The sequence below is a fragment of the Crinia signifera genome, chromosome 9 (genome assembly GCF_055691185.1).
Source record: "Crinia signifera chromosome 9, ASM5569118v1, whole genome shotgun sequence".
NCBI classification, from domain to species: domain Eukaryota; kingdom Metazoa; phylum Chordata; class Amphibia; order Anura; family Myobatrachidae; genus Crinia; species Crinia signifera.
In genome coordinates, this window is record NC_139225.1 from 37,845,861 (window position 1) to 37,865,083 (window position 19,223).

At 44.7% G+C, this 19,223-nt stretch overlaps 3 protein-coding genes across 5 annotated transcripts in view; 1 reads left to right on the forward strand and 2 right to left on the reverse strand.

Moving 5' to 3' along the window:
- Nucleotides 1-340: 340 nt before the first annotated feature.
- INVS (inversin) lies at nucleotides 341-4,495 on the reverse strand. The gene has a single exon (XM_083158847.1). It carries the CDS (start codon nucleotides 3,920-3,922, stop codon nucleotides 923-925), a length of 3,000 nt encoding a protein of 999 aa, XP_083014973.1. The 5' UTR covers nucleotides 3,923-4,495; the 3' UTR covers nucleotides 341-922.
- Nucleotides 4,170-16,760, forward strand: LOC146035422 (selenide, water dikinase 2-like). The gene is made up of 8 exons (XM_083158854.1): nucleotides 4,170-4,476; nucleotides 7,876-7,979; nucleotides 12,167-12,274; nucleotides 12,522-12,676; nucleotides 14,051-14,141; nucleotides 14,223-14,322; nucleotides 15,466-15,678; nucleotides 16,084-16,760. Exons 1-8 carry the CDS (start codon nucleotides 4,218-4,220, stop codon nucleotides 16,305-16,307), a joined length of 1,254 nt encoding a protein of 417 aa, XP_083014980.1. The 5' UTR covers nucleotides 4,170-4,217; the 3' UTR covers nucleotides 16,308-16,760.
- A 64-nt stretch (nucleotides 16,761-16,824) lies between these two features.
- Nucleotides 16,825-19,223, reverse strand: part of IKBKG (inhibitor of nuclear factor kappa B kinase regulatory subunit gamma) — a 29,219-nt gene continuing 26,820 nt past the window's right edge. For 2 of the 3 annotated variants that reach the window (XM_083158851.1, XM_083158852.1), the window contains exons 11-15: nucleotides 18,153-18,249; nucleotides 17,794-17,946; nucleotides 17,585-17,718; nucleotides 17,445-17,503; nucleotides 16,825-17,375 (exon numbers count right to left, since the gene is read on the reverse strand). In XM_083158851.1, the coding sequence (XP_083014977.1) occupies nucleotides 17,233-17,375; nucleotides 17,445-17,503; nucleotides 17,585-17,718; nucleotides 17,794-17,946; nucleotides 18,153-18,249 (586 nt within the window). In that variant the 3' untranslated portion in view covers nucleotides 16,825-17,232. The remainder of the gene's footprint in view (nucleotides 17,376-17,444; nucleotides 17,504-17,584; nucleotides 17,719-17,793; nucleotides 17,947-18,152; nucleotides 18,250-19,223) is intronic. The other variant, XM_083158853.1, reaches the window with a different exon arrangement.

Genomic DNA, 19,223 nt, shown 5'->3' on the forward strand with positions numbered 1-19,223 from the left:
TTCTGAAGGTAAATTTGAAATGTTAGCATATTATTACAATATATTGCTTTCAAATGTACACTATATACATGTAAACAATACTCAATATATATATATATAATACCCTGTAAAACAGTAGATCTTATTTGATTTTTTTTTTGGCTTCATATGTCTAGAAAAGTAAAAACAGGGCACATGTTCAATGGTTACACTGCGGACAGTTAAAAACAGAAATCCAATTATGTAAGACAAAAACTTTTGTAAATCCAAGTAATGTTCATTCTAGCACTCGCCATATTTGAAAAGCCATGGAGTTCCTTTTCCCTGTCTGAGGTGTCACTGTCTGCTGTAGTGCTTCTAGCACAGTGTGGTCTGTATATCAGCACTGATATGCAAAGCAGGCCTGTGCTAGAAACAACACAGCAGACAGTGACACCACAGGCAGGGAAGAGGAACTGCATGGCTTTTCAAATATGGCGGGTGCTAGAATGAACACTATCCAGGTATAAAGGGTAAATTTTTAGATTCTATTATTATTCTTTTTAGGCCTCTGTGACACCGTCATTGTGTTAAACCAGCCCTATACCACTGGCTTGCACCGTAGGCGGACAACACAGCGATCACATGGTGTACATCATGTATCAGTAAATTAAACCACTAAAGATGGACTAACCTATACCTGTCAAATGCCAACTGCAGTCATACATACACTCCAGTTCATAAATAAAAATGCATTTTTAAAACCTAAGGGGTGCCAGTGGGAAATAGCACAATATATTATTGGTGGCAAATCACTGGTGTGAGCGCAGTATATTAAACACTAGGGAAGGGTCATTATCTTTGTCGCAATCGAGAAGAAAAAGCAGATGTGTAGTGCACCAATTGTACTGGCTAGTAAGGTGCAGAGGGGGAATTTGTCCAGTGGTGCCGGAATAGCCAGTTTCTATACTTTGTGAATGTGAGGGGAGTGGGAAGGTGTCTTACGGGTAGTCCTTCTCCTGCTTCTATGCTTTCTCCAGGCCTTCTGAATAACTGCTGCAGCTTGGTTTTTGCGCTGGAAGAGCTGCTTCCTAGCCTTCTCCCTTTCTACTAACTGCAGCCTTGCCTCCAAGGGAATCAGCTCAATGTCCAACTGCTGCCAGTCAGTAGCACACTGCCCAGGCTTTAAACTCTCTCTAGGAATGGGTAAGGTCAGTGCCCTCCTGAAGCCAATGTCACTGGTTGGAGAGCAGATCGCTCCTTTTCTGACCATGTCTGTCTGTTTAGTCAGCCTACAGCGTGAACCAGAAGAGCTACGTTGTACCGTTCCTACACGTTTCTTCCCGTCACATCTAGACTGTTTTCCGGTTGCAGGTCTCTGTCCACCTCTGGCGGAGCAACCTCTTTCCTGGTACTTATGTGCGTCTGAATCCTCCCTAGGTTGAGTAGAATTGTCCTTATTTATGTGGTTTACTGTATCCGAAGAGGCTTTATTTCCCCTAGGTGATCTAATCTCTGTAATACTACAATCGTCCATTTTTGGGGTAATTCTATCCAAATCTTGTCTTTTGTTCCCCGACAATCGAGTACCTTTTATTTGCTTTTGCTCTTTAAGGATATCTGAAGTTTCTATTTCTAGGACACAGAGTCTACTTCCACCAACTTTATCATTGTTCTCAACATTTACCGGACAATCAGAAACCTCACTAAGCTCCCGGTGAGATTTCCTACGCCCAGTTTTACGACTATGATGCTCTTTTTCAGGGACCGTACTATTGTTGGATTCCTTTTTAGATCTGGAGTTTTGTCTGTTATCCTGTTTCTTCATACCCCCTTCTTCGTAATATGGCATCTCTGCTAGTACTGTTGGAGAAGAGGAGGACTGGGAATGAGATGAGTTTCTTGGACTACACTTGTTGGGTGTGTCACAAACCTTTTTATGTCTTGGAGATGTGCGTTCTACCTCAGGCAGTTGCTGTACTGTCCTGTTTTGGTGCTCTTTGAGTTTTGTCTTATTTGTAATCTCTTGAAGTCTTTCTTTTGTGCTTCTTTTACGATGTACTGCCGGATGACTGTTGTCTTCTTGTTGGTCCCTTAAACACTCTTTGATATCTTCCTGCTTTCCTTCCATCTGCCCATCTTTGGCTGCCTGACCAATTCTGAGTTTTCTCTTACTTTCGCCCTCTCTCTTTTTGGCTGCTGCATCTTTCCTCAGCTGTTCATGTTTCATTAGTAGGTTCTTCCTGTCTCTGAAAGCCCTCCGCACTTTGTGTGCCTTGTAAACAGCCTGAATTTTTGAGGCAGCGATATCTTGTATTGCAGCAATAGAAAGGGCACCATGTTCCAGCATAAACTGTATTACCTCTTGGTGCCCGCCAAGCAAAGCATAATCTAAAGGCGTGTATCTCTCTTCTATGCTTTCCATCTGGTTAGGAAAGGCATTGTAGTGTAGTAGAAGTTTTATGGCATCTAGGTAGCCATTGTTACAAGACCAGTGCAGAGCCGTGCGACCATTCTTATCCTGGATGTTAGGGTCTGCCTTATTCTCCATTAGTATTTCCATGCAGCCAATGTAGCCTCCATAGGCAGCACACTGCAGCGGAGTCCTGCCTTCATAGTCCTGGGCGTTCGGGTTAATGTTATTCTCTATAAGTATTTGACATACATTGGCATTGCCTCCTAAGGCTGCCCAATGAAGAGGGGAGCGTCCATCTTTGTCCACAAGATGAACCGTTGCACCACCTTTAATTAAAGTATAGATGTCCTCTCTGTGTCCCATTTCGCAAGCTTTGAACAGTGGCGTGTGCCTCATGACGTCTGCCGCATCCACTTGGGCACCATTTTCTAACAGAATGCGCACAGTGCTAATCTGTCCGGATAAAGAGGCTGCGTGAAGAGCGGTTCCACCGTATTTATCTGTCCTGTTTATCTCTAATTCTGGGTCTAGCTCCAGCATAGCTTTCACCGCCTCATCACTGCCTTTACCTGCTGCCCACATAAATGCAGTCCTGCCCTCTAAATCCGCCTCATCTCTCACAGAAGGGTGAGCCAGCAGGATCTTTACAGTGTCCGGGCAATTCCCCTGGGCAGCATAATGCAGAGGGGTTGCTCCTTGGCTGTCAGACGGTATGTTGGGGGATCGATTTCTCTCCAGAAGTAGATTTGCAATTGGAGTATGGCCTAACAGTGCTGCCCAGTGAAGAGGAGTACGGAAGAGATTGTCATAAGGCGCCACATTACATCCCCGATAGGACGTCAGAAGGCGCACTACTTCTTGGTTACCATCACCAACAGCAAGATGCAGAGGAGTGCGGCCTTCGTAGTCTTGCCAGTTGAGTAAGGACTCTGTAGGGGCTGCTTCCAATAGGCATCGTACGGTCAGAGCAGCCTCTGGATCTTTGTGCCCAGCTGCCCAATGTAGTGGTATCTTTCCCTCGAGGTCAGGGATGCCTATGTTGGATCCATGCCGCACTAATAACCTGACATGCTGCGGGCGGTTGTAGTAGGCACTCCAATGTAGCGCAGTTTGCTTCTTTTGATCTTGGGCATCCACTTGACCAGGCGGTGTGTGTTTCAGAAGAAGCCCCAAACAGCGAGTGTCCTGGTGACGGGTCGAGAGGTGCAGTGCCGTGATGTCACGTAAATCACGTTGGGTACAGTCAGCCCTACGAGACAGGAGTAGTTTCAGCAGCCGGTGGTTGCCCGTTTGGGCTGCCAGGTGTACCGCAGTCCTGCCACTCTTGTCAGAACGATTCAGCTGGGCCCCATAACGTAGAAGCGCCTCCGCGCAGGCTCTGCGGTCACCCAACACGCTGTACATCAGAGCGGTTCTCCCAAGGCCATCCTCCTGATCAATAAGCCCTGAGTTGGAGCCTATGAGTCGCAGGAGGGTGGCCTTATCCCCTGTCACAGCAGCTGCATGCACAGGGGAGGCCAAAGAGGAGCCCTGGGGCTGGCAGGTCATCTCCTTACAAGCTGAATTCCCCAGCACTGTTTTTATGGTAGCCAAGAGCTACCGGCTTCTTCCATTTGCCATAATAACTTCTGTGGTCCTGCAGAGACTGACGGATACCTGTTCATCTCTATGACAACTGGAGGTCTTTCTGTCACACGTGGCTGTCCGGTCTCTATGGTAAGGCGGGCGGCAGTGAGGCGCATGCGCGCTGACGACCTTACGGCGACCCGTCACATGATTTGGTTGGTGTCTGACTCCGGAAGTGGCGCTAGCCCCGCGCGGCGCTAGTAGTGTCTTTGCCATCATGGCTGCCGGATCGCTGCCTGCCTTCATGGCTCCGTACTTCCCCGGGTACCGACCCTTCGACCCGGAGTCCCTGGGACTAGGGGCGGCGTTCCGTCTCACCTCGTTCTCTGATATGAAGGGCTGAGGGTGTAAGGTCCCGCGGGAGACTCTGCTCAGGCTCCTGTCGGGACTGGAGGAGGGAGAGCCCCGGGAAGCGGGCGGCGGAGGGGAGTCGGAGGCGTCATGTGTGCTGCAGGATGGAGGGAACCCGCGGCTAGGTAAGCAACTCACACTCTATCTGGCCACTGCGCTGAATATCTTTTGCAGAACTACATGCTGTGCTGCAGACACCTGAGTCTAGTGCTAGACAGCCTTTTTAAAACTTCAATTCCCGGCATGCACTGCTGCAGATAAACAAAACTAGTGTAATACAGCTTTTGGAGAACTACAAGTCTCAGAATGCTGTCCTGCAGAAACCAGAGCCGAGCACTATAAAACCCAGACGTTGACCAGTGGCCGATATCTGGGCATTGTAGAACTATACCTCCAATTATGTCCTGCTGCATACATGGACCAGCTATTGTCTCGTTGTCTGGTGTTTCGCAACACCTGAAGGTGCAGCTTGTCTATCTCTTCCCCCCCAACTGCAGTTTGCTGCCGGTATTCTTAGTATTTTTACACCCAAATATTTTTTGGGTTGGGAACAGAATGTTTGCTAGGTCCTCCAGATACATGATGGGTGTATGGCTCCCAGGCTGACTACAATGTTGAGGAAATGGGACGTATTGTATGGGTCATAGGGTTGACACTATGAAGGTCGACAATGCTATAGGTCAACATGGATAAGGTTGACGCAAGCATTAGGTCGACAATCAAATGGTTTCGGTATCTGTGTATTGCTGCACTCGTGGTCAGTGGCACACTTCCGACCCCAAATGGGACACAGATTTCAGGAAGTTAGTTCTTGCATAACCATGCTGAAATAAGGCTCTGTGCTGTTGACATTTTTTGGAGACCGTTGGTAAAACAAGAACTTCCAGTCTATGGCGACTTGTATGTTTGTAACGAAAACAGAATGTGGTTCTTTTATCAATGACCCCTTTATTTGCCCAATTATTTTAACAGCAGTAAATGAAAGAAAAAAACAGTTTACATTTCTCAGTACAGGGATTTTTGGAGTGCTGGCTCTTATTGTCTTGAACTAGAGACACATCTCTCTAGTTCTTGTCATGCCACTGACATTGAAACCTACGCTTACTAGGTCCCCATGTGACATATGTATAGTTATATGCCTCAAACCATATTCTTGTGTTTTTGTACACAGTCACATGTTAGTTGGTAAGATACAGAGTGTTCGGAAAGTCACTGTGCACTCTTCATAAAGCAGTGGTGAAGTTGCCTATGGCAACCAAACAGCTGCTCCAAATAATTGTATAATATGAAAATTAGAAATGTTACCTCAATGCTGGTTATTTGCCATAGACAAATGGCGCTTCTTGCAAATAAGTAAAATTAAGCTGAGCGGAAACTTTTGGTCATCTGGGGCATCAATAACATAAGGCCTGATTCAGAGATGGGCGCCATGTCCGACGCAGAGGTACAATTAAGTTTTGTTGCTGATAACAGGTGTAAGGAGGATTTATTTGGAGAATGATTTAGTGTTTTGGCGATAACGAGGTGGTGGTGACGTAGGTGTGTTGCTACCGATTCAGGGACCTGTCCTACAACTATCATGTACCAGATTGCAAAAATGGTTCTCACATCTTATGTCCGGCAGCCATAAGTGACCATAGTTGCATCTTCCCGCACAAGCCGCGGATCTGAGATGCTGCCAGTTGGTTTCTCTGTACTGGTGCCTACAGCTGCAACATTTTAAAAAGTTCATACAACAGCTGCATATTGCATTGCGGATGCCACTGCTTATCTCTCTGAATCGGGCACATAGACACTACACGACAGTGGCTTTTATTCCACCTCTGTTTAGGAACAGTCCATGCTATTGCCAGAAGGAAGAGAGAATATTCATGTATCTGGTCACTAATTTGACGTATTATAGGGAAATGAAAGTACCTCATTTTTTTTTACGTGCGGCTACAATCAAAGACAACACCTAGAATCTTGTGCCTTCTGTAAATTTAAGAACCTGTGTGGTATTAATGTGGATGTTCTAACATAACTTACAACTTGGGACATTTCCAATTGGCATACTGAGAGTGGCCTGAGGGAGCACTGCACCAATTTATGTAGCGTACAGTGTGTATCCTCTGACAATGACCGCACATATCGTCTGCTTACAGCTCCTAAGCTGGGTACACACGGAACAATTTGATGCCCGATGTGGGCGTTCCCGATCGATTAGAACGATCGGGAACGCTTCAATCAGATTGTTACTTGCATCGTTAACAATGCGCGTACCTGCGAATCGTTAACAATGGTCTATGATCTTTCCTGCATGCAGGAAGATCATAGACAAATTGTTGGTCAAGTGTATCAAATCGTTCCGTGTGTATGCACGACAAATGATTTGATACACTCGTGAACGATGTCGGAGCGATTCCGACATCATTACTTGTGTACAGCCCTCTAGTCTTTACAATAGGAAAGCCAGGCCACAGAAGGAAAAGGGCAATTTTAATGTAGCCCATGTTCAGTAAAGTCAAATTCATGGTAATTGGGGAAGCCAATACCAGGATCGGCGTTATCAAGGGATTTCGGGCCAAAAATTGTTTGATTTAGAACCTTTAAATCCCATGATTTATGGGAATACCATTTATTATTCTGGGCAGTGCACTTGGCTCAGATGCTACCCGCTGGGCAGCACAGGGGTTCACTGGTGTCAATGGTGCTTAGATGGCAACCATAGAGAGACAGACAGCTGGATTTTGAATGGAGCTCTAGCCACCAGCCAATCAGGGAAGAGGCTGCAGAAGTGGCTCTTGATTGGCTGCTGGACCGCTAGCTCTATTTAGCGGCTGGTCAGGGCTACATTCAAAATCCCGCTGGCGCTGTATTTCTTTATGGTTGCCTGCTCAGTGGCTTTTCCATCTCTCCAGCACATCTAGGCTCTGACAGGTCCCAGTCTCTGTGTGCTGCGATGCTGATTGAAGGCCCGTACCCGTTCTGCAGGACACTGGCTGTAGTTCATGCAGAGCAGAGGGATCTTCAGTCAACTATAACAGCTGTGGGGAGAATGTGGATGGTGCCGTGTGAGTGCACAGGGTCATAGGGGATGCGAGGGCCCTTCAGGCTTGAGACAAGGGCACAGGTGCCACTAGGCTGTGTGGCATCGGTGTATTTGGCACTTAGGTGAACAGGCATAGAGACACAGACAAGGCCTGCAGCATTTCAAATACTCCCAGCAGCAATCCATACTTCGATCCCGGGATAATCAGGATTAATCATTTGTTTTTATTCCCGAATCACGGGATTAACATCCCTAATGGGAATGCAGCATGCTGACCAGCAGCGGTGAACTATAAGCGCTTATACTGCCAGTACTGATGTGTGTACAGCTCTAGCAATAGGCTACTATTGTCTGCATTTCCATCATATACATCCATTTTGCTACCTACGCTCCATACTGTTTTTAGCATGTTCTCCATACTCGTATTAAATTCATGTCTGCTTCTCTGATGACTAGACCCTGGCATTCAATGTCTCTCGTGCTTCTGCTGCAGGTATTGGGATGGACTCCTGTGTGATTCCTCTAAGACACAGGGGACTTTCCCTGGTTCAGACCACTGACTTCTTCTATCCATCTGTGGAGGACCCCTACATGCAGGTGAGTTCTATAAACCCTCTTGTGTAACCTTTGTAAGAATAAAACGCACAACCACGTAATCCTCCTAATGAGTCCCTTGGGATTTTGTTCCTGCGGCCTGTTGTGTGCGACCATCTGCTGAGTCACCATGATACTGCTGTGCCTGTATCCATAGGAGGGAGTTAGGAGCGGAGGGAGGGAAGGAATTTGCTTATAAAGCATTACATGGCTGTTTCTTAAATAGAATCGCCATATCTTACTTTGTTAGCACATTGGTTAATGATTTGCCCCTGCATCTGCTACAGTTTCTGCATAGTTTGTATGGTGCTGGGACAGAGACGAGGCCAAAAGTGTCTTGCTGAGAGATTCTGAAGACAATTATTAAATGAAGTAAATTGTGCTTGCATGACGTCCTTAGGTTCAGTAATGTGGTGGTCGTGGGCAGGGTTGTGCTTCTGTTGTAGACATGTTATAATTATCATTAACCGGCACTGGTTTTGCAGATCACATTGACCATAAATAATTAGATTTTGATCCTGGACCACCAACCTCAGGGTGACACAGCACCCAGTGTGGAAGCCACTGGGTGGCCATGGTTTGGTGACTGCATTTCAACAAAGTGCGTTATTACGGTTTTAGAAGAGCCAGTCCGTGGAGAAATTGGAGATCTCTCCAGCAGGGTCTTTAATCACATCCATCTATGGCAGAAAAATGTGATGGCCACTTGTTAAGCTCTCAATCTGTCCAATAACACACAGCGCAATCTGGGAATGGCACTATGGCTACTTATATAGCCCTTATATCGCTGCACTAAGCAGTAATGCAGCATGTCTCATGGTGCAGGAAAACGAGTGGCTGATAAATCTCTCCCCCCCCCCCCCCCTTTACACATTCTTGACGGCATCACTAGATAATCCTAGGTTCATGTACTGTTCTTAAACAAAGCAGTATCCCCTGTGCTAGGTCTTCTCTCATAGGCTAATCCTAAGGTGAACACAAAAGGGGGAATTCAATTGTTCATCACCCCTGACTTCCCACCTAAAGGGATGGAAGGTCGCAGGACCATATTAAATTAATGTTTTTATTAACTCATGCTCAGTTGGGCGCCATCTGCTGGCAAGGAAACAGTTGTGTACCCCCTCAAGTGTCTGTCATTGCTGGCAAGCCTCACTGATTACCTTTGTTAGTATGGGTAACCACTGCAACTGTCATGATAATATCTGCGCTTGTAGCAGCACAATGACATGTGCAAGGGATCCCTCTGAATTTGGCTTCCTTTCCTCTCACAGTTTTGACACATGTGCGCAACACTCCTACAAGTCGGTGCAATCGCATATAACCACGCTATCGCCAAGTTCCCATCACAAAAATGCCCTATTTCACAGAGAAAAATCTGGTTAAACAATTTTGCAAATGCTCACACTAGTGCTGCCTGGGTACACTCAGGACTTTCACCAGAAGTCCTCAGACATGCATATAATGCAATGTATAAAGGTGACACAACGGCGCTTATGTGTTTACAAACAGACAAGAACAATACAACCTTGTTTTGTTAAACAGGCTTTCATTTGATCTTCATTGAATTTTGTTCTTTCAATGGATCAAAAAGCTTAATTGAAAAATAAAGAATCCCAACAATCCCAGTACTGTTGCATAGAAGATAACAATTTATTCATAAAATGCACTCACAAAAAACGTATAAAATAAGCATATCACCACCATATTAATCAATTAATTGTAATCAGATTGTTTTGTCTGCACCTTCCCCAGCACTTCTGCTTGTATCAGTATGAACAGAGGTGCGGTTACTGTGCAGTTGGTTGCAAACTGCGCTCTAAATATCATCTGGCACCCGGAAGTGGGCATTTACCGGAGATCTGTTTCACTTTCTCTCTCTCTCTCTCTAGCCTGTTTAATAATAGTCGCATTCTGTCTAAAACATTCTGCCATTTCATCTATTTGTACAGAAGAGCAGGTGTGTGATATTCAGTTTCATTTGTCTCTAACAAACTGCCCAAAGGGAATACAGTCTAACCATCTCTTGTGATGCTAACTTGTACTTTCAATATAACTGTTAGTCTGTAGGTTTTCTGTATATTTAATAATTAACATTAATAATTTGGCCGTATTTAAATGTTTAAATCTAAAAACACAATCTCTTTACTTACATGAAAAGTTAATGTAATGTTAAAATCATTGGTATTGAGGTGCTCACAAAAGGCAGATAATTTGGTGGGTGCTCCTTGCCATAAGCAGTTGAATTACCAATAGAAATCCATGAACAGAACCGTTGGAATGCAATTTGCTTTCCACCTGTGTTATAGAAACGGACTTCTGGTCTGCAGCATGTGTGGAACTCACATTTTGCCTCTGATTTGTGATATGTGTATATATATGTGTGTATATATATATATATATATATATATATATATATATATATATATATATATATATATATATATATATATATATATATATATATATATATATATATATATATATGGAACAAGTGGGGGTAGACTCTGTTGTGCGCTAATCCTAAAGGTCAGCTGCCCCTCTGATAAGGCTCTCCTGTTAGTGAGGGCCTACGTGTACAGAACAAAAGCAATCCAACACGTAGCGATGTGTGTAGTTGAGTTTTCTGAGCAATGCTAGATCACTCAGATCGCTCCGCACACATCGCTATGTGCTGTCAGGGCCAGTGTTCTCCAGTGAGAACACTGGTGCCGACCGATTTAATCACCGGGAGATGATAATGCGCGGGGCCGCACATCGCTATGGCACCTACACAGCGATGTAGGGGTATTTTCTGATCAATGTAGTTCAATTATTTATATATTAATGGTTATTTATATAGCGCACACATATTCTGCAGCGCTTTAGGGAGTAGTTGAACCTTCACATCAGTCCCTGCCCCAGTGGAGCTTACAATCTACCAAATGTACACACACATTCTAGGGTTAATTTTGTTGGAAGCTAATTAATCGATCAGTATATTTTTGGATAGTGCAGGGAAACCAGAGTACCCGGAGGAAACCCACACAAGCATGGGGAGTATATACAAACTCCGCACAGTTTGGGCCATAGTGGCAATCGTACACATGACCTTAGGCTAACCATTACACCGTAAGTAACATCGATCAGAACATGTCTTACTCAAATCTCTGTGTATAGGCCTCAGTGCAAATGTTTCCAAGCTTCAAGTAAAATTGGCAGCTCTTGTTAGCGGGTTACTGAATATGTAGTAACAAACCCCCTCCCCCCTCCAATGAATGTTATGTGTTGTAGATGTTCAACTGTTCCCTTCCTTTTTCTATGTATTAGCTACTCCCGTTATCTGTGTCGTTATATGGAAGCTATCACAAGACCGGAGCAGCTGACTCATGCTGTCAGTGCAGTTGAGTGACTTGTTGCCTTCCATCTGCTGTGGAACTACACATCCCTGGCAAAGTTCTACCCATAGCAACTAATCTGCCTACATACACACTTATGGTCCCAGCTAGTGTGGCCAATCCCGGGATCGGCGGGATCCCGGGATTTGGCCTAAAAAAGTCCGGGATTTTGGGATTAGACTGCGCATGTGCAGTCTAATGCCGGGCAGCGTCTGAGCACTCGCTCAGACGCTGCCCGGCTGTTCCCGTAACCTGACCCGGCGTGCGGCTTGCGTAGCGTGACAGTAGAGGTCACGCTGCGCAGGCCACACGTCACCAGTGACCGCCTACCCGCCTCTTCTCCGCCGCCCGCCGGCCTGACTCTGCCCGCCTCTTCTCCGCCGCCCGCCTGCCTCCGCCCGCTGTCTTCTATGGAGGTGCACTTGCCGGGAGGCACCGTGCACCTCCAAACCCACTCCCGGCCGCCCGCACCCTAATGTAAGTAGATGTGCAGGTTGGCCGGGGTGGGTCCTATGCTAAAAATGTTTTTTTTTTTTTGGTGGGGATGCCAATCCCGGGATTGAGCATTTTTCAATCCCGGGATTGAAAAAATGCCCCGGGATTGGCATCCCTAGTCCCAGCTACTCTCTACCAGATACACTGACCATATAGATTAAAAGTCCATTCTGTTTCTGGTCCTCATGTTGCCATTGTAGCACTATATGCACACAAGCTGATCATGAACATGTGCAACAAACTATAGTCTACTTTATAGCTCTGTTACTGCAGCATACTATGTGGCAAAAAATCCTTACACAGCTTATCCTTTGTTTTCAGGGCCGCATTGCCTGTGCTAATGTGCTAAGTGACCTGTACGCCATGGGAATTACTGAATGTGACAATATGCTGATGCTGCTTAGTGTCAGTCAGAAGATGACCGATGAGGTGAGTCTTGCAGTACCACACTTGGTCCCTCTCCAACGGCTGGCCAGTCCTAGGCTGTCAGCTTATGATTATTTTACCCCATTTCCACCAAAATCCCAGGTCCAACCTGATATCTGGAACGTGAATTTTTTTTGTGCACAATGATACACAACTTAGTATGTCCTCAAGTGTTGGTTTGAAGGGTGAGAGGTTGCTTAGTGATGGAATAAGTTTATGCTATTATGTTTGTCAACTTTGTCTGTCCTAGGAGCGGGAGAAAGTTACACCCCTCATGATTAAAGGTTTTAAGGATGCTGCGGAGGAGGGCGGTACCTCTGTAACAGGGGGCCAGACTGTGATAAACCCGTGGATCATCATTGGTGGAGTGGCTACAGTTGTTTGCCAGTCAAATGAATTTATCATGTGAGTATAAATCGTTCAAAAGACTGTTCACCGCTACAGAAAGTTTTTCACACACTTGCTGTCTTTTTTTTTTTTTTTCTGTAATCATCTATTTTCAGCACTGAAGATATATTTATTTATTACCAGTTATTTATATAGCGCACACATATTCCGCAGCGCTTTACAGAGAATATTTGAACTCGCATCAGTCCCTGCCCCAGTGGAGCTTACAATCTATATTCCCTACCACATGTACACACAGACATTCTAGGGTTAATTTTGTTGGGAGCCAATTAGCCTATCCGTATATTTTTGGATTGTGGTAGGAAACCGGAGTACCCAGAGGAAACCCATGCAAGCACAGGGAGAATATCCGCACAGTTAGAGCCACGGTGGGAATCGAACCCATGACCTCAGTGCTGTGAGGCAGTAATGCTAACCATTACACCATTATACACCCTGTGTCCATCCTAGAGCCTTCAGAATGGATGAGATTATGCATCACCCAGCAGTGTATCATTTCACGTTGCATTACAGCTGGTTGTGGCTAACGGGAGATGTGAACGCTCCTGGCCTTTTCTCAGGGGTATAACTACAGAAAGAGCCCCTTTGCCAGTGGTGGCCAACTCCCGTTCTCAAGAGCTACCAACAGTTCACATTTTCCAGACAACCTAGCTGCTGCACAGGTGCATTCATTACTCACTAACACATTTCAAAACATCCACAGGTGGAGCTAATTACTTCACTTGTGATTCTGTGAGGAGATCTGGGAAACATTAACTGTTGGTAGCTCTTGAGGACTGGAATTGGCTACCCCAGCCCTATGCTATATACTCCTGTTCTGTTATATTTTGGCTCTGGGTAAATTGCTTTTCACCAAACTGTTCAAACTTTTGGTTTTGACAAGACGGTGCGTGGTGAGGGTTGGACCATAGCAGTCTTGTGCAAGCAGTTTGTATTTCAGGGCTTGACATTTAAAAAAAAAAAAAAAAAAAAATCCATAGGACCCAGGGTGAAAGTGTAGGAGCTAGACCCATAAGTACCGCTCACCTACATGCTCTTCGCTACAGATTTCATGCTCTATGCCACGGGGGATGACCCCTCTTCCCACCATCAGTATGTGCAGTAATGCAACAGCAGGGCAGAAGGGTGGACAACCCACCCGGCTCCAGCAGACCAGGTGCACGGTGCGCTATTTCAGTACTCACGGTGACTCTCGAGCCAATCACAGCTCACTGTCCGACAGGCAATTGGGCACTTCTACTGTATTTTACTTACAAGCGTCAGACTTATATGTATGCAATGCCCACAAGCCAATTTTCACATTTTTATTTAAAGACAACTTTTTTCCCCGCATGCATACTACGTTAGGCTAACGTAACATCTGTTCTTCAGGCCACACAATGCGGTTCCAGGAGATGTCCTTGTGCTGACCAAGCCTCTGGGGACACAGGTGGCTGTCAATGCCCATCAGTGGTTGGACAATGTAAGTGTCGGTTACAGAAATATGAAGGTCCTTTCTGTGAATTGTATCCAATAACCTCCCTCTAATGATCCCTCTCAATAGCCCGACCGATGGAATAAGATCCGGCTTGTGGTGAGCAGAGAAGAGGTTGAGCTGGCCTATCAGGAAGCCATGTTTAATATGGCTACTCTTAATCGTACAGGTAACGCATGATCTATTTGGCTGTACTGTGTTTTCCATAGAGCTAAGGCCCCTGCACACATTGCCTAATCATTGTACCTGTGTGGGGACCTGCATCAGAAACTGCTTTTGGTGGAACAACTCTTCCACTATGGAACTTTCCCTAGCGTGCTGAGCTAGCACCAGTCTGTTCACACGGAATAGTAGTACTGGGAACATATGCTTATCAGGGAAGGGCCTCTATATACAAGGATTTATTTCCACAAGTTTTTATTTTAAAAAAATCATAAATTTATTTGCTAACTATGGGCCCAATTCAGAGTTGATTGTTCATCTGCAAAGCTGTGAGTAGATCAGGGCTGGGCAACACCAGCCCTCCAGATGTTGATGAACTACACATCCCAGCATGCCTTGCAGCAGTTTCAGCATGGCCACATAGCAAAACTAATGCAAAGCATCCTGGGATGTGTAGTTCATTAACATCTGGAGGGCCGGTTATGGCCAGCCCTGGAGTAGATGGTCACTGTCCACACAAAGAAAACCCACCCTGTGTAAATTTGCTATTGAATTACAAATGGATTATTGTGCATTATCCACTCAAATCCAGATGCAATTCATGACCATAAAGTGATTTTTCCAATCTGTGCAAATGTGTTTGACGCTCCCACAGCTCTGCCACTGACAGGCTGATCGAGGTCACAACTGTTTGTTCCCCCAATTGCTGGCTTCCTGACAGTTAGGTTCTGGGCGCTTTGCGTGTACAATATATTAGCATGTTGTGTGGCTAATTACCATTTCACATGTGTACAGTACTCAGGAGCAGTGTATTAATAATTGCTCTATGTATTTTGCACAACTGTGTCACAGCTGATAGATATTCAAAAATAACTACAGTGGTTTTCAACTCTAGTCCCTAAGTATTACCAACAGGCCATGTTTTCAAGATTTCTTTGATTATGTACCGATGAGTTTTTAATTCTTGAAGATGTGACCTGTTGAAGCTATAAGAGGATTAGCATCGAAACATAGGGCCTGATTCAGCCCTGTTCGCTAGACAGGTTAGCATCGAACGCCCGCATATTATTTTGGCTCTGCCCACAAGAGGGCTATTTCTAGCTAATCTTCATTGTTTAGTATGACGTTATTATGTTCTGTCTGCTTTCAGCTGCAGCTCTAATGCACACGTTTAATGCCCACGCTGCCACTGATATTACCGGCTTTGGTATCTTGGGACATGCTCAAAACCTCGCTCAACAGCAGCAAAGTGAAGTTAGCTTTGTTATCCACAATTTGCCTATTATCGCCAAGATGGCAGCTATCACAAAGGCCGTTGGAAACCGCTTTGGATTACTTCAAGGAACATCAGCGGAAACATCTGGTAAGTTTCATTAGCTATCCGTTTTCAAATGACAAAAGGGGAAGATCAAGTTTGGCCAAAATTACTAACCAATCAGCTGATGTTACATTACAGGCTGTGTTTGAAAGATCAGTTATCCGATTGGTTGGTAGTTGATCTCTGAGTATTGATAGATCCCCTTTATGTATAACAATTCAACACAGTCTGTGTTAATATTGTAAGTTCAGTCCATATTAAACGGTTAGGTGGTAAGTAGCCAAGGCGGGACTGTGACCTACAGCAACGGAACAAATTAGATTTAATTCTATTGCAACTTTTGTGTTACATCAACCCCTTTACTAGTAAGACTTCTCCTAATCCATATCACTATTTCTGTAACAATAGATAATTATTAGATCTTCTTAAAGGTTTGCTTTTTATATATAGGTGGACTACTCATTTGCCTTCCCCGGGAGCAGGCTGCCCGCTTCTGCGCTGAGATAAAATCACCAAAGTACGGTGAGGGACACCAAGCCTGGATCATTGGCATAGTAGAAAAAGGAAACCGGTCAGCCCGTATCATTGAGAAGCCACGGATTATCGAGGTGACACCACGAGGTGCTGGGACCAGTGACAGCAGCAGCACAGTAACCCTAGAAGGACCATGTTAAAGACATAAAACCCCCCCAAAACTGTTTGCTGAACTGGAACTTACTTGCATATCTGAACAGGAAATAGGATAAAATGATTTAATTGGAATAAGAATCGTAATCTGAATTTGCACCAATGGAACTATAAATTGACAATTACGTCCTTGATAAGAATGGAGGATTATGCCAGCGTCCAAAGACAGAATTTTTTCTTTTTCTTTACTCAAAATCAAGCTTTGTAGATTTTCTCACCTATACTATTAGGTCCAGGCCTGAGCAGCTGGGTCTATGTGTTTAGGAGCAGAGGACTTGACCTCCTGGTACCCTCTCATCTATGAAGCCTCACTCTTAAACCTATTATTGGGCTGGATGAGGCTGACACTACTTTGTAAGAGGGGGAGGAAGGGCAAATACATTCTTGGGTAAGGCTTTCAAATTATTTTCAATAAACTTATTTTTGTCAAACCAAACTGACTTGATTTGCATATGCCTGAATATATTGCTGTCTTGCTTTTGATCGCCTTTAAAAATACCAAAATTAGAGCAGCTTGACTTTATTTACAGAGGTACAGCTTATGTGATAACAGGAAGACGTTCTTTTTCAACCTAGGCACTGAACAAACTTGATGGGTGTAAAAGAGTATCACAGTTGTTTCGGACAGAAGTCACTTTCTGGTATACAACCAATCAAAATGAGCCTTTTCAAAATAATCTGTAGTATTTAATATTTTCAATTGTGTTGGTCTGTGTTTGTAAAGATTGATCCACCCCATGCCAAATACTTTAGTACCTGACAGTCACGAGTCCTTCAGCTTCAAGCCGCATAAGAATCACCGATTTGCAGTCAGATTGAGAACACCAATTTGCATTGCGTAAATGCTAGGCAGTCCGTATACACCATATATCATCTTTATGGGTAGGCTGAGCAGTCCTTAGAGTTATTCAGCTACTCTATACAATCCATAACATGAATCTGCAGCGTATCGATGTCTGGCGCCTTGTACTGGCACTTGGGGCAACAATACTCCTGAAATTCTGGTACAGTGTGGAAGGAAGCAGCTTGTGGGTTAGGGTAGGACATATAGGACCCTATAAAAATAAATAAATATCAGTGGTGGTCACAACATGGGACTCGGAGGTATTAGGACTATGACATACCTGGTAGACTTGGACGTAAAGTGTCAGAATGCCTATTCCTCATCTCTTCAATCCTAGCCCTGTAACCCAAAGCCACTTGTTAGATGGAGATGATCGCTTAAACTTAACGAAAGAACCTTACGAATACAGGATAGACAGACCTGGCACCTTCAGACTCGTTCCTCATCCTTTCTTGCTGAAGTTTGCTTAATTGTTCCTGCAACTGCTCCTTCTCCGCATGAAGTCTCTCTCGGGCCTTTCGTTCCGCCAGGAAGTCTGCGCTATAGATCTCAGCCTGAGGCAGGAGAGAGATAGTGTAGGAGAACGCCACAACTACGCATTAAGAGTCTAGTTTTACCAATCGACCTACCTGTGTTTTCAAAACAACAACCGTTTCCTGGAGGCCTTTTTGCTCATCAGTTTGAACCTTCAGCTTGTCTATGAGCTCTTGTTTGGCTACAAGAGCCTCTTCTGCTTCCTGTAGCTGCTGCTTTAGCTCCTGAAGTTCAATTCCTGTGCACTGCTGAGAGCACAGCAAATGTTTACTCATCTCAGGAAGTAAAACTCAAAAGTAGATCACATTCTCTAATTTAATCCTCACAGCACCCCAACAGCCCACATTTTCACTATAACCATAGCTCATCCCCAGTTGGTTAAATAAAATCAGGTGCTTTGGACACCGCTTTTGAGAACCTCTTGACTAGTTAGTTACATTGGATTCCCACTCACCTGCATCCGTTTTTCCTGCTGAAGGCTCTTCTTGATGTGAACATCATATTCTTGGAACAGCTTGTGATATGCAGCCTGGAGCTGAGCAAGTTTCCTCCTACAGGACAATGATCACAAAGGATTCCTTACAAAAGGGGCTAGAATTAATTCTACATATCAAACGCAGAACATAAAAGCAGATTTCTAAATAGTTGGACTAAAGCATTGTAAGGCCAAATGGCATCAATAGTGGGGAACCCCCTCGGACTATTTATTTGATACAGTTAAGTCTGTGGCTTAACTTTATATTTGAACCCGTGAGTATGTCCTACTGGAAGGCAGATTAAGATTACCAAAACCAATATCTCTTTACTACCATATTTCTATTAGTTTATCAATGACACAATCCCTATAGAGAACAATGGGTACTTGTGTACTAGCACGGCGCCCATCGCATAAGGCATACGATGGTATGCGATGCGATGGCAGCCAATGTTATACAATTTTAAATTGTATACCATCGCATTGTATGCCATTCTATCGCATATACAACGGTATGCGATTTAAAATTGTATAAGCACCCTAATGGCTTTTTCAATGTAAAAAGCGCCCGCTATAACATAATTAAACATGATGGGTGCTTAGTATGTTAAAAGCACCCCCACTATCAACGCTAACCCGAAGCATGGCGAGGGACGGCGGTACGCGTCCTACGACCTTTTCATACCTCCATGTCGGCATAGAGTTGATTTTATATATGTGGCGAGGGGGATGCGTAATACATGTAAAGTAATACGCGCTCGCCACGCTTCGGGCTCGCTGCACTCGCCACACTATATATAAAATCAACTCGACGTGGATAGTGGGGGTATAAAAAAGGTCGTAGGACGCGTACCGCTGCGCTCGCCACGCTTCGGGTTGGCGTTCATAGTGGGGGTGCATTTAACATTGTAAGACCCCATTAGGGTGTTTATACAATTAAACATCGTATAGTGGGCTTATACAATTTAAAATCGCATCGCTGTGCATCGGGTGTATGCCATGCGATTATATGTCGTGCAACCTAATATCGTGGGCGCTGTGATAATACAC